This window comes from Pangasianodon hypophthalmus, chromosome 10 (genome assembly GCF_027358585.1).
Source record: "Pangasianodon hypophthalmus isolate fPanHyp1 chromosome 10, fPanHyp1.pri, whole genome shotgun sequence".
Classification (NCBI taxonomy): Eukaryota; Metazoa; Chordata; class Actinopteri; order Siluriformes; family Pangasiidae; genus Pangasianodon; species Pangasianodon hypophthalmus.
In genome coordinates this window covers 6,263,511-6,279,308 of record NC_069719.1, presented here as the reverse complement: position 1 = coordinate 6,279,308, position 15,798 = coordinate 6,263,511, and the positions used below count along the sequence as shown (strand labels likewise).

Sequence of the window (15,798 nt, the reverse complement as noted above, 5' to 3'; positions counted from 1 at the left end):
GTGTTCGTATCATTTCAGCCAAAAAAAAAAAGAAACTGGTTACTAGTCAACTGTAGCTGCTAGTTTGTTTTTTTTAACTACCCCATTAACAAGGTCAGGAATGTTCGCTCACCTGAAGTCGGAACTATAAATAAACCCAACGAGTTATTAGCTGTAACTAAGCTCATTATAAAATTGAAGTAAATTATATAAAATACACGTACATGTGCTTGGTGTTGACCAGCAGCAGAAATACATATTGAAGCCTTGTATAGTGAAGTAGCCCTGATGAATGAATGTCTTTCATTTTCTTTACTTAAACCTCCGTTTATGTTTTGGGAGCAGCATATAGTAGATCATTAAGCTAGAGAGGTGCAAGTAGTGTACCTTTAATAAGGTGCTTCAGTGGTCCTTAAGGTCCAATAATGTAGCATAAATTATTATAAATGTACATTATATTTACGTTTCCAGGTGAAAGATACATATAAATAGTACAAAGCATGTCATGGCACCACCCCAAAAAGTACAACTTGGCACCTTTATTTCTGAGTGTGTACCCTTAAAAATACCACTTCAGTGACAAGCAATGACACAATTTACTACTTTCTTTCTTTCTCCTGAGTGTAGTTAGTACTCTTTTCTCTCCTGAGAGTATAGTTAGTACTCTTTTCTCTCCTGAGAGTGTAGTTAGCACCCTTTTCTCTCCTGAGTGTAGCTACTACTCTTTTTTTCTCCTAAGCATGCAGCTAGTACTTGTTTTTCTCCTGAGGGTGTAATTACAGTACCTTCTCTTTCCTAAGAGTGCAGTTACTACTCTTTTCTTTCTCCTGAGAGTGCAGTTACAGTACCTTTTCTTTCTCCTGAGAGTGCAGTTACAGTACCTTTTCTTTCTCCTGAGAGTGTAGTTAGGGTACCTTTTTCTCTCCTGAGAGTGTAGTTACAGTACCTTTTTTTCCTGAGAGTGTAGTTAGGGTACCTTTTTCTCTCCTGAGAGTGTAATTACAGTACCTTTTTTTCCTGAGAGTGTAGTTAGGGTACCTTTTTCTCTCCTGAGAGTGTAGTTATATTTGTATATTTTGCCCTCACCACCGCAACTACCTTCCGTCCCGTACTGAACCACTAAATAAAAAATAAAATAAAACGAAAAAGTCCCATTTTTGTGTCCTACTCCCAACATTTCTGACTTGGTCCAAAAAATAAGAAAATTTGTTTAGGGGAAAAAAATTCAGCGTCCTAAAACCACCAAACTCTCTCCAACTGAGCCTAAATGTTAGCTTTGAAGCTGAGGAGGCTTGAGAATGTGCTTTATACTCACCACCACCACCAAAAACAGCCCGAGTTAGCATTTAGCTAATAAGAGGCGACAGGTGAGCGGAACCCTCAGCGGGGTAATGACAGCACTGGTTCTGGGGAAAGCACTGGTTTCAGGGGCTTACCTCCGTCTCCAGCTGCACCAGCTCCATTTTGGGCCATGGCTCTGCAAGCTGCGCGAGCGGCATTTTCCCCGGTTTGTCTTGTACAGTTTTTTCCCTCTGAAGTGGAGAAATGGAACGGGAGGTTTAGTTTCTCCGCTGTTGATGAAGCAATCCCCGGTGCCGACGTTAGGTTACCGCGTCGCTCCTCGGATGAGCAACGGGATGATCACTTGCACTCCACGCTCACGCGCTAAACAAACGCAATCCCCGCTGTAGATGACGCACGCGACAGGATTCCTCACAGTTCTCCTCTAAAACAATAATAATCAGAGCTCGCGCTTGTGCAGGTGAACACGCGGATACGGGGAGAGCTGCCTTTTTTTTTCTTCTTTTTTTTTTCCTTTTTTTTTTTTTTTTTACACGCGCATTCCTCTGAAAGGCGACGGAAACACGGCTTCCCCGCAAACAGATGTCGGTAACACGCCTCTGGTAAAGCGATACTTCCGTGCTGCGCGCGCTTGCACGGCTGACAGTGTTTCTAAATCTGCGAGCACCGGCGTGACCCTCGACTGCTTGATTCCGCTCTGAAACGAAGTCGTCGCTCTCGGAACGGACAAGCGTAAAAGCGCACGAGCCCCGCCGCGTGCACGCGCTGTACAGCGCCGCCTCCCGGCCGCCGCGTGCGCAGCTGCGTTAAAATGTTCGGCGCGCGCTGCTCATTTGAGTGGAAAAAAAAAAGATTTTGCTGAAGAATTATACCATGCATATTTGCTAAATTATACCATGCATATGTTAATGAAGCCTATCGGGTTATATCATGCACAGTATAATGTGTTTCTATAAGTACAGCTTTATTCCTAGCTTTATTTCTTTTAATCAGTTTACATGCAAACCTGTGTTTCTGTTACCAGCTCAATTCCTTCTACACTGTAAAACATGATAGCCCCATTAAATTAAGTGAACTTATTTCTGCTCTTTAACTCCAACTGTCATGACAAGTTTTGGATATTGAGCTCAAGTTGATCAAAAATTAATCTTAAAGTAATCCATTTTCTTGACTTTAAGTCATTGTCTTTACTTGACTTTGAGTTGAAATGAAGGTTATCTTCAAGTTGAGTTTACTCACTTTTTTAAGGCAGCAGGTGAACTTTCATTTCTAAGTTTAACCATCCTGAAATGTCTTACAGTGTAGTTATGCATTCAAAAGCATTGCTGAGTCTCTGATGAGATTTATTCTGTGCTCCTGTTGTAATCAGACAGAAACTCTTATCTGAGGCTACAGTGGGAACAAGTTCACCAAAATCTGACTGCTGAAGTCAAAAACTTCTTGGTCTTTTTCCAGTCTTCAGCTGTCCAGTCTGAGTGAGCCTCCTATTCCTGGACTTGGCTGACAAGAGTGAAACTTGATGTGATCTTCTGCTGTTGTAGCTCCACCTCAAGGTTTGACACGTTGTGATGCTTTTCTGCTCACCACAGTTGTATACAGTGGTTTCTGAAATACTCAAATCGGCCCGTTTAATTCAAGATTCAAGATACAAAGATTATTTTGTCACATGCACAATAGTAGCTGGTACAAAGGTACAGCAAAATGAAATGAGGCAGCTCCAAAGACTGTGCATAACGAACAAGTGCAGTTTTTCTCGATCGTTTTGCCACATTTCTCCAAACTCAGGTCGCTGCTCTCAAAACAATTAACACAGCCATCTGAACACTTTGTAACTGTCCTAAACAGATTGTAAGTTTTTGTCAATCTCATACAAATTACATGCATTATTTTCTCAGAACACTCAATTCTTCAGTGTTTTCACAGTGGTTCATATAGCCAACCAGAACTTTAATATATCAGGAAAAAAGCAATTGCAGCTTTTTTTTTTATTGGTTTAACACAAATCACAAACATTTACACAAACAAAGCTCTATTATTTGTTACATTCTCAGTTGCACATGTTATGATCTCAGTTAGCCCTCAGTTATCTGCTTAGCTAGTAACCCTTACAACCAAGTAAGTCTTCTTCAAGCAATAGAAGAGCCCTGTGGAGATGTTGAGGCAGAAGATTGTCAAACATGGATTTAACTTTCATGGCGTTTTTTTCCCACGATGCATGGCTTGCGAGAATGTAAATGAGGGGTGTGATCAATAAAGTTCAGTGATTGCAGTATACACTGATCAGCTGTAACATTAAAACCACCTGCCTAATATTGTGTAGGTCCCCAACATTCTGCAGCCAAAACAGCTCTGACCCATCGAGGCATGAACTCCACAAGACCTCTGAAGGTGTGCTGTGGTATCTGACACCAAGACGTTAGCAGCAGATCCTTTATGTCCTGTAAGTTTTGAGGTGGGGCCTTCAGGGATCAGACCTGTTTGTCCAGCACATCCCACAGATGCTCAATTGAATTGAGATCTGGGGAATTTGGAGGCCAAGTCAATGACTTGAACCCTTTGTCATGTTTCTCAAACCATTCCTGAACAATTTTTGCAGTGTGGCAGGGCGCATTATCCTGCTGAAAGGGGCCACTGCCATTAGGGAATACCGTTGCCATGAAGGGGTGTACTTGGTCTGCAACAATGTTTAGGTAGGTGATATTTGTCAAAGTAACATCCACATGAATGCCTGGACCCAAAGCTTCCCAGCAGAACATTGCCCAGAGCATCACACTGCCTCTGCCTGCTTGCCTTCTTCCCATAGTGCGTCCTGGTGCCATCTCTTCCCCAGGAAAGCAACATACATAACCAGCTGTCCACATTATGTAAAAGAAAATGTGATTCATCAGACCAGGCCACCTTCTTCCATTGCTTCATGGTCCAGTTCTGATGCTCACGTGCCACTGTAGGTGCTTCCAGCGGTGGACAGGGGTCAGCATGGGCACTCTGACCGGTCTGCAGCTACACAGCCCCATACGCAGCAAGCTGCAATCCACTGTGTGTTCTGACACCTTTCTATCATAGCTAGCATTAACTTTTTCAGCAATCTGTGGTATTGAACCAGACGGGCTAGCCTTTGCTCTACACGCACATCAGTGAGCCTTGGGTGCTCATGACCTTATCGCCAGTTCACCAGTTTTCCTTCCTTGGACCACTTTTGGTACTTACCACTTAGATATAACCACTGCACACCAAGAAGATCTGCCGTCTTGGAGATGCTCTGACCCAGTCATCTAACGATCGCTATTTGGCGCTTGTCAAAGTCACTCAGAGCCTTACACTTGCCAATTTTTCCTGCTTCCAACACGTCAACTTTGAGAACTGACTGTTCCCTTGCTGCCTAATATATCCCACCCTTTGACAGGTGCCTTTGTAATGAGATAATCAGTGTTATTCACTTCACCTGTCAGTGGTTTTAATGTTATGGCTGATGGATGTAAACACTTACTGAACCTGTATCTGCATGATTGTATGCACTGCCCTGCTGCCACATGATTGGTTGGATAATTGTATGCTTGATATAGACTATATATTAGATGAAGTAAAAATAGAGCATAGTATAAGATGTTTTGGACAAAATTCCATCATTAGCTGGGCAAGCAAAACACTTCTGAGGCTGTAGGAGGTGAAACCAGTTGATATTCAGGATAGATGATGACGTACATCCTCTAGTCAAAACATGACATTCATTCATTCCAGTGATTCCAAAGTGTAGACACATTCTTTCTCCCTATGTTTCCTCACTTCATTGCTCATAACAACAACTAGCAATGCGAACAGAGATGTCATTAATGATATGTATATCTGTATTGAAGTGTCTCACTGCTGGAAAGGAGAAATCCTTCATTCAGATGGTAGGAAGGTGCTCGAAAACAATCACCCAAGTCCCTGCTGGTTTCTCCAATGTATATACATACATGTATATTTTTCCCTTTCCTTCAAAATAAGCTAAAGGGGTTATGATAAATGTATGAATCTTTTTTATGTACATTGCTGAGATAAGCTGTCTGGTATGAATTCCTAATTTGAATAAGTACACAAGGAAATGATCGGTTGGTAGTGTTTAATGTTTGCGTGCATTTTAAGGATGCATTCAAGGAAATCAGTTTTTCATTTTAAGGTATAAGTTCTACTAGAATGGATGGAGTTTAATTTATTTCTACTATCAAGTATTTCATGAAGTAAAATTCAATTGTATGTCGTAAGTCATAAATGTGAAGTCTATATCTCTGATTATTACCATGTGTAGGTGAAAAAATGAGACTAATTGGCACAATTTAGGCAATAAGAAGGAGTTTGAATTTTTACTTATACTGTATTCTAAACTTATTATATGCCAGCCGGGTTCTTCTCTGAGGAGCCAGATGTTATTAGACCTACTTTCAAAAGGCTATTTTCAGTTTATTCTCCTTTTTCTTTTGTCAATATCTGTGCTCCATTTTTCTTTGTCCTTTTTCAGTCCTTCCTTTACTGTGATTAGACTGAAAGTGCTAAAAGCCAACCACAAAGCCCTTTTTTTAAAAATAAACATACAGTTTTAGATTCAATTTTTCAAAAAAAAAAAAAAAAAAAAAAACCACATACAAGTAAAGTAAAATTATACCTAGTAAAATATTTTTTACACTGAATACCATGCAATATTTCTTCATATACCAGTTCTTGCAAGTTAATTTTATGTTACAGTCTGTTTTCATGACACAGCATTTTATTCGTGGTGTTAAAACAATGAATCCTATTGATTTCTGTCTACACACTTCACCCTGTGGCCTTCCTGTTCATATGGTACTTAGTATAAAACCACAAGACAAGTAAAAGGCATTTAGAGATCAGAATTCACTCTCTCTCTCTCTCTCTGTCTATCTATTTGTCTATCTCTCTCTCTTGCGCTCTCTCTCTCAGAGAAAAATGACTTTTTTTCCCCTAAATATTAACATAAAGTACCATACAAGCACGTGGTCAGTACAGTTGTACTGAGAACTGTTTGATTTCTATTAGGTGTGGTGTCTCTAATATGTATATCTGCCCATCTGTATTTCTGTGGCTCAGACTGGCTGCAGTGCTCAGACTCAATTTTCTACAGAATCTGGCAAGCCACCAAAAACGTAATACCTTAACTGAATACTCTGTAACATCTTCTACTCACTTGCAGGCAGTACTAATGCAGTGGTCAGTTCCACTCCTGGAGTTTCCTGGATTGTATACAGAATGTGTTCTTCTTTATTATACACAACCATTTTCACTGTATGACCTAATCTAGTATACGTAAAAGATGTTCTTGGGTATAACATTTCAAACAGGTTAAAGCTCTCATGCAGTTTGTTATGAGCTGTGAGGTGAAAAATCGATCAGGAAAATGGCCATCGTAAGACCTAAAATGGAAAATATTGACTTTTCACAGTGCTGGAGGAATGCGAAATGTATAGAAATGGAAGAAACACAGGCACAAAAACATGACCAAAGAGTGGAGGAAAAGCAGGAAAAGATTTGCAAAAATCTGAAAAGTCTTTATAGTCAAGTTGAATTTCTATCACATTGAGAAATACATTTTTGTGCACTTTTGGACCCAATTTGCGACTTATGAACATAATAACTTATGGCGTAAAATCTCTTACATTAGAGGTGTTGGTCTCATTATTTCGGTTTAAGCTAATTTCAACTGTAAATATACACAAAAATCATCTAGACTAGGACAAAAGTGTAAGATTTTAGACATAACTCTGGAACAGTATAATTTATAGTATATGTTTGTGTATTAAATCTAATAATGTCAATGAGGTGGAGTGGAGAATATTCTTTTAAAAGTCAAAACTTTTTTTTTTGGTCAATAAACTAAATTATGTTATTTTTAAAAATTGAGCATTATTATTTATCCTAATTATAATAATCATGCTGTATCAGGGAACAGTGATCAGCAAGGCCATTTGAGGACAGTGGCTCGCTTCATATAAAATATGCTGTTCATATTATTCACTTAATGCTAGAATAAAGATTAAAACAAAATCCAAATCAAATACTGTCGCTTCAGAAGGTGGCGGGTGTGAGGGGATTGTTTTGTGCATTAAAATGGCGTCTAAAAGCCTCTTAACTTGAAGGAAGTGACAAAGAGCAGATTTTAAATGAAAGACACAACCATCAGGAAAGCACTTACAGTCTTTTTCCTTTTAGTGCTCAGAACAGGACCAATTTCATACAACTTTAATATAGTGTTTCGAAATGTATTATTTGCACCTTGATAAAAGTATCACAACATTAACAGTGAATTGTAGAGACTATGCATTGAAGATACGATTAGTTAGTTTAGATCACATATTATTCTGTAGTAAAAATGCTTGATCACGTGACTTGTTATATGTCAGAAGTAACTCATGCTTCCTGTCTGAACTGGGTCATTTATACATTGTCTCTTCACATCTTACTGTTACTTCACGTCTGTGCCTGTTCTCGTGTGATGTATTTCTGTGTATAAATTGTCCTGTTTTCCCAGCGTGCTCAGGATGGGTGATCCACTGATTTCATTTTTGATCTAATACCAGGTAATATCAAGGGTATGGATGCAAGCACATTCAAAAGGGAAAATGTTTTTGTTAATTTTACAGTCAAAATGGACGAAATTACTGGTATCCATATTTTATATGAGGATCAGTTCTTAGAAGTAAGTCTGTGGGTTGATGTGAGTTCCAGAAGTATTGGCCCACCCATCTTCACACTATGCTTTGAGAAGCTTTGATAGTGTTTGTTAGAACTAAACTTTCCTGTGGTTTTCTATTTTATAGATTAGATAGATATAAATGAGGCAGTGTGTGACATTCAAAATGGCTGTAATAAGGCCCTCTCTAGTAAAAAGAGCCATTTGCCTTGTTGGTTAAGATAATGATGCATACTCATATATTGGGTGATTTGTTCTTTTAGACATGGAGAAAAGCACAGTAGCCAGAGCAACTTGAAAAAGTATGGTTTTGAACCAAAAACCACAGTTTAGCTATGCTGTTTTTTGTAAATTTGTATTTGAAATGTCATGTCAGTCTGTTTCTGATATGAGTCTCTCCCCATTCAAGTAGACTGAAGCTTCATAACTGAAAATATCTGCCTAGAAGCATTGCCAAGATGACCGCCAAGTGAACAGACTTTACTAGAAGGATTTTGGTTGGGCGTCTGTTCAGAAACGTATATTAACTTTAATTGAATCCAAAGTAAACAGGCAGAAGGAAAGTGAATTTTCTCTAAGGAACACATACCTTTGTGCAAAAGACAAAACAAGAGCTGGCCAGCAATCAAAACAAAAAAAAAACTCACTTTGGCCTGCATTAACCCTGTCAGTTTGTGACTAAGATTACTGCAAATGACCAAATAAACACTCCAGCTAACTACCTTTATCTCATGTGTTGCCTGTTTTTATTGGAGATGCACTAATCCCACTTTTTCCATTTTATTTTATATGCTATCAATATCAGTCCAGGTAGCAAACTGAAATTAGCCCAATATCTACTTTGGGTGGCTATATTGCCCCTCCCTGTACAATATGAAACATTGGCAAGGTTATGTCTGGTTGTTAATTTGCTGTTTAATTTTATGAGGAACAGTACTGAAAGGTTTGGTGGATTTAAAGAAAAAATGGATGGCCGTGTAATATTTGTAGTCAGAGTGAATGGTTCCTGTCCGTGGTTATAAGACATACTTATCATCCAGCAGGTGACACTGCAACCTGCAGGGAAATGTATTACACCACAACAATAAAAACATTCAGCATTTTTAAATTCTTAATCGATTCTATCATGTGGATTGTATTAGGTGAAGCTGTGAAGACTTGTAGCACAGTGGGAGAGGAGTTCGATTGCTGTTTTAAAGCACTCCACACAAAGTTCAGTCCTCAGCATGGCTTCACACACACTACAAAGATCGCTCCCTAATATATTTCTGACCACACACATTATTAGGCAATCTAAAAACCCTCTAAGGGCCTTGAGAGAGAGACAGAAGTGGAAGAATCTTCAGTGACAATGCACTGAAAAATGATGGATTGCTTCAATTCCTCTTATTCCTGCTTTCACTATGGGTATCATATTCTCACTTCCTCCTGCACTGTACTGTACAGTTTAATGAAGATATGTGCCAATAATCTTGATTATATATCACAGAGCTGCTGAATTCTTGAATCCGATTGTCAGAAGACGTTGGTTAACCTCATGCCAAGTGTTCCCGAGACAGGCTCTGGATATATTCCCGATTACTGAACAATGAATGAGTGAAGGTTCTGATGATGAGCAGGATGACGCAATCAAAAAAATTTTAAAAATTATTTTCTTGAGTAAAAATCACTCAAAGCCGTGTTATATAGAGGAACCCTTTTGGTTGAACCTTCTTTTATGCTGTACAGCTGGTTTGAATCAGAGGCACATTAAAGTCTCCTTACAACAAATGAAATATGACTTGCCTTTACCTGGAGGTGCACTTTGCAGGGAAGACAATGAGTGCAGAGAGGAAATGAATCAAAAACTCTTTGTGCTGAGATTTACAGGTTATGTCTTGCTCACAGAGGGCCTGATGGGGGTTTACGCTCAATGTGGCCACCTAGAGGACAGAAACATATCACACCACATGTCCAAAAATGAAATAGAATGGTACAAAAGGGCGTTCTGGTTCTCTGTCTAGGGTCTATATGTATGTATATCCAAAGCTTCACATTTTAAAATTCAGGTTTTCAAAAAAATCAGGTATCTATAAGGCCTGTATGGGTTTCTTCTAGGTTCTCTGGTTTCCTCCCATCTCCCCAAAAAAGCCATACTGGTAGGTGGATTGGCCATGCTATGTTGCTGCTAGGTGTGAATGAGGGCATGAAGGAGCATGTTTGGTGCCCTGCTATGGACTGGTATTCCATCCAATGTGTATTCCCATGTAATGCCCGGTGTTCCCAGGATAGACTCCGGATCCACTGTGACCGCTCCCAGATACCACCATGTGACACATTTTACACATTTTATCTGACACATGTGACCAGTGTGTGTGACCAGCAAATGTATCTCTCTCTGAATACGTGTGAGCGTATAAGTGTATTTGTGCTATTCTGTGTATCTCTCTAGCTTCAGCTTCACACTTTTATTCCTACAGCTCAGTTCTATCAGCGTTGACTCCTTTAACAGCTTCTCATTCTGCCTCGCTCCTAAATGGCTTTGATTAAAGCGTCTACTAAATGAATAAATGTAAATAGAAGTAATGGCTCAGAAAGAGGAGCGGATTCCATTAACTGGAGAAAGTGTAATTAGCTGCTACGTGACGCCAAGAAACACTACTCTTGTTAGTTAAAAAAATGAGCTGGAGATTTAAAATGACAGCTTAAGTATAGGAAAGGTCCAGAAGGGCTACTGGTTATTCAAAGAAGTGTTATGGCAGGGACAGAGTGCTAGGTTTGCATGACAAAACTAGCCAAAAAACAAACCTAGTCCAATCCCAGAACTCAAAATCATGACTTACACTATTAAAAATACATGTGTTCTTTAGAAGAATGCCATAAATAAACAATTTTTATTCCCTAAAATGTCATATTTGGTTCATAATGGAACTTTTCAGTGCATTTTTGTGCTTTTAAAACAATAGACTGATAAATTGTAAATAACATTCATGCTGTACTGTAAACCATTTACTGTAAAAAACAATATACACAGTATAGTACTGTAATATCTTTACAGATAATTCCTGTTATTTTTACAGTGTATTGAGATTCAAGATTTGAGATTCATGGTTTATGTGTCACTTGCACAATCGTAGCAGGTACAAAAGTGCAGTGAAAAGAGAGCTATTCCAGCGTGAATAGCAAAGGCAATAAATCCTCTATACAGACAATATAACAATGGTTATGGGGGAGGGAGAGTGCAGACAAAACAAGAGTGTATAAAAATACATATACGAGTATATATGCATATGTATATGTGTATGTACAGTATATGTATGTACATACGTATGTATACTAAAGTGTCCTGTGCATGTATGAACAGGTGGGTGTGTGTGTGTGTGTGTGTATGTGCATTAATGTCATGTGCAGAGCAGCTGGAGGGTGGTGGTGGTCATAAGTTCAGGGTTCTCATGGCTTGGGGGAAGAGCCTCCTCCTTAGTCTCTCAGTCCTTGCCACGGGGTTGCGGAGGCATTTTCCAGACTGCAGTCGTCGGAACAGTCCGTTGTTGTGGTGGAACAGTCCAGTGGTGTGTGGGATCCTTTAAGATCTTTCCTGCTCTGGTCATGCACCGCCTGGGGTAGATATCCTACAGACGGCATTCAGCTGACCTCACCACCCGCTGCAGGGCTTTTTGCGGTCCTCAGCACTGCAGTTCCTGTACCAGGCGGTGATGTTTCCAGTGAAGATACTCTCTGTAGTGGCTCTCTGTAAATGTTGAACTTCCTCAGCTGATATATTACTGTACAGTATGTTTACAGGATTATACTGTACTCCAGATTTTGCAGGTAAAATATTTGTAAATATAATTAGAGTATAAAATAAAACCTAATCCAGTATATTTGCTCATTTGGCTGACGCAGGATACAGCTAAGCAGAAAATTAAGGGTCTTGCTCAAAGGTCCAGCCACGGCAGTTTGGTAGTGAACACTTAACCGTCTGACCTGTAACTCAAAACCTTAACCACTGAGCCATCACAACAACTTGCTTGCACTGATTCATGTTTTTACTAGCATATGAAGTTAAACAAGAAGACTTTTTACCTTTCTCACCCCTGCCAAAAACATTAGATATCTCACAATGCATTGCATTTTCTGGAATTTTGCTGTAAATCAATGCACTTCTCTAATAGCCTAATCGTTTACAGTATCCTGTAAAATAAATAAAATTTTGTTGTAAAATAAATACTGTAAATTCACAGCAATTTTTTACAGAGTGGGATTTTAATTTTACAAAATTTGTTAAATGTCCACCAATCACATAGTTTCAGAAACTGTTCTTTAATGGCGTCACTTTAAAATATCCAATTGTTGCCTTATATATTGAAATCGTATAGTAGCAGATTCAGTATCATCAAATATCAAATTGTTCCTTTAAGAATTGAAATCATATCGTATTGCATTGTAGCATAGCAGATTCAGTAGTAGCGTCAGATATCAAATCATTGCCTTAAAATTGAAATTGAATCATATCGTGTAAAAGCCTGAGGTTTTATACTACTCTCTAGGCCAGGGGTTGTCAGCTAGCAGATCTTGGTCCAGGTGTGGACCCAACAAAGCATTTCAACAGGATTGAAAAAGCAGCAGAGCCGATAAACAGGGCGAAAAAACACAGCAGTTCAGTGATCTTATTTATAGCCATAAACTAATCACTAATGGTTAAGAATTTAAAGGTATATACCACTGCTTATGGAATGTCTGTGTTATTCACCTTATTTCCTTGTTTTGTCATTCTGCATAAAATGATTGCGTGTGATGAAGGTTATTTTTTGTGTAGCTGTCAGATTTGGTTTGTGAAATATATAAATAATATAAATATAAATAATTCCATATCACCTGTCATTTTTTTCTACCCTGGCGCTGTTGTGAATGAGAGCTGGCTTTCAATGTTTTTTTTTCCCTCAAAATGTGCATAAAATATATGAAACATGCTCTTCGTTTAGAATTGTGTTACTGTAAGCTGGAGCATGCTCAAACATGCAGAAGCTATGTGTGGTATTCAGTCCATCCCGCACTCCATTCACACACACTAGGACTGCAGTCAGCTCTAAATGGGGAAAGTTTGATCTTAGATATTACAGATATAAACACAGAAGGTTATAGCTCTTATTAGAAAAAGAAAGTCTTAATATATCAGTGATAATAAGGCGAACCTACTGAGCCACTTTGAAGGCCAACTATCTGACTACAATTATTGTCTTAATCAGTGGCAGAAGAGTTAGTTCTCTCACATACTTTCAGTAAGCGTGGTGGATCTGGAGCCTATCCCGGGAATACTGGGTGTGAGGTGGGAATACACCCTGAATGGGACGCCATGGACACACGTTCACACACTCATACAGGCATGTTTTTGTGAGGGTGAGAAGAAACCAGAGAACCCAGAGAAAACCCACACAGGCATGGGATCATGCACAGAAGTCTCAGTTGAATGTAAAGTTGTACTGAATTAGCTATAATAAAAAAGCAAATTGTAACCAAGTATATTTATTTGGTTTTCATACTCTATTTCTAGAAGTTCCATGGCCCTGGGGCAAGTGCATCAACAGTATGGTGTTAGTTCTTCCCTTGATGCTAACACAATATCAATTTCTTCATTTTGTGAATGAGAAGAGAAGAGAAAGAAAAAGCATGGGAGCTTCTAAGTTCTCTTCAGACTGTGAATGAAGCCTCATCCTACGTTTACTAGCAAGCAACAAGTCTCTACTGTCACTCTGTAGTTTGTCTACTCCTTGTGTTGTCGCTTGTGGGGATGTGATCTCACACCCCATCACCTGAATACTAACCCACTTTTTCTTTACCTAGCTCACCTGATTCCCATCACTTCCTCATTCAGAGACACTATATAAACAGTAGTACCAGTTACTCTTCACGAAGTCTTGCCTACATTACAGTCAGCAATTCTGAGATTTGTTTTTTGTGTGTGTGTTGGACATTCTGGTCTTCTGAATCGAGGACTGGTTCTCATGTTTACTGTGTTTATGAGTTAACGGGAACTAAGTGCAGTTAGGAGCTAAATTTGGGAGAACTGAAGAAACGTCAGCCCACAGGCTTTATAGGACTGATCTGAGGAATCATTCAATCAAATAGCTTTGATTTGTCACTTTACTGCACCATACCTAATTTGAAAAATACTAAAGTGAGAAAATCTCAATTCACATGCAATTTATTTTGATGTTGCTTTGTTGCTTGCCACTGTCATGGAAATTGTGGTGCCGTGTTGTGCATACACAGAAAGTGAATGGTTGGGCTCCTGACTGGTGAAACAGAAAAGCTTTCACCCTCTCTTCCAGCGATTGTTAGTTCAAATCAGAGATCTTTGGGAGATCATGTGCTCTTAGGAGGTAGGGAGGGGTGTCGTACTCTCTCTCCCCTGTCAATCACAGTGACATTAAGAATCATGGTCATCTGTGACCTCATGCATGTGGAATAGTGCTTTTCTGTGAGTGTGTTATGCCTCCCCCTCACGTTGCATGAGCAGTAGCTCAAAAAGATGCAGTTGGCTGGCTTCACATGCCCTGGAGGAAGCACATGATAACCTTTGCCCTCTCTGGTTGGTAGCTGTTGTGTGATAGGGGAGAGATGCCTGATGGGTGGGAATTGGCCATAGGGAGTAAAATCCAAAAAAAAAAGAAAGAAAATCTATGGTTGCCTGTTGCTTTGTTTTTGCTGTTATTTGGCCTTTTATTTTTAAGAGTTAGAAAGATACATTGTAGATAAAAAATAAACATTATTATCATCTTTATTGTATGTACATATTCACTTACAATCAGTACAGCATGCATTGTCATCAGGAGTATAAAACTGGATTAAGAGCATGCTGCACACTCATCATCCGATGTTATCTTACATGCAGCTCATTAAGATGTTTCGAGGACATGCGAGACAAAACACAAACACACTCTTCAGCTTGACCTGCATAAAAATGCCAATTAGAGCAAACCCTCTTCTCGTATGGAAGAGATTTTGGCTCTTTTATTCCAGCAGTATCAGTGTATTAGATGTACAGGGTCTTACTGGACTCAGAGATGGATTGGCCAGCAATGTCAAATATTGGAAGTGAAGTGAAATGTGGCCAAGTATGGTGACCCATACTAGGAATTTGTGCTCTGCATTTAACCCATCCAAGTGCACACACACAGTAGTGAACACACACACACACCGTGAACACACACCCGGAGCAGTGGGTTTGGATATAATGTGAGATTAAAAAAGAGTGCATTTTGTAGGCATTGATTATATCTACACACAGCTCAGGAGGTGATATTTAGAAGACATGATTGTTATGTGTTAGCTCAGGGGTTGTGTAAGGAATTAAAAACTTGTGGGCGTGCTGTTAGAGGAAAATAATCAATGACGAGGTGGTGTGATGTGGCCTTGCGCGAAGTGGAGGTAGGTTTTCTACACCAAAGTTGATTTATTTACAATAACTGCAAATCCTGAAGTGTTTTATTCCTCTGGGAGATACTTCATAGACATCTTTTTAACATCTACCGTTATTTATTTATACCAGAAACCTGTTTACGCTTTTATGTGTTTTGAGTATTAGGATCTGGATATGGATTATTCAAATAAAAATGCTCCTTAAACTCCTTAAATCGCTGAATTGTTATTCAGCTATTGATTTAAAAGCACATTTTAAATGCACCCATTCTGATTGTCATCCCATTCATCTAGGTACACATATACAATGAGATGAAATATCATGCCTCCAGGACTGTGCTTCGGCAAACAATACAAGCTCTCTGTACACACGACTATATATAGACAGTATGATGAGCACTGAAATCATTTTGCTCCAAGCAGCAGGTGAGTTT

The 15,798-nt window shown here is 39.1% G+C and overlaps 1 protein-coding gene across 2 annotated transcripts in view; it reads right to left on the bottom strand.

Moving 5' to 3' along the window:
* rps6ka1 (ribosomal protein S6 kinase a, polypeptide 1) overlaps positions 1 to 2,015 on the bottom strand; it is an 89,226-nt gene extending 87,211 nt beyond the window's left edge. Inside the window, exon 1 of one of the 2 annotated variants that reach the window (XM_053237375.1) lies at positions 1,416 to 2,015. In XM_053237375.1, coding sequence (XP_053093350.1) covers positions 1,416 to 1,478 — 63 coding nt within the window. In that variant the 5' untranslated portion in view covers positions 1,479 to 2,015. The remainder of the gene's footprint in view (positions 1 to 1,415) is intronic. The other variant, XM_053237376.1, reaches the window with a different exon arrangement.
* Positions 2,016 to 15,798: the final 13,783 nt, after the last annotated feature.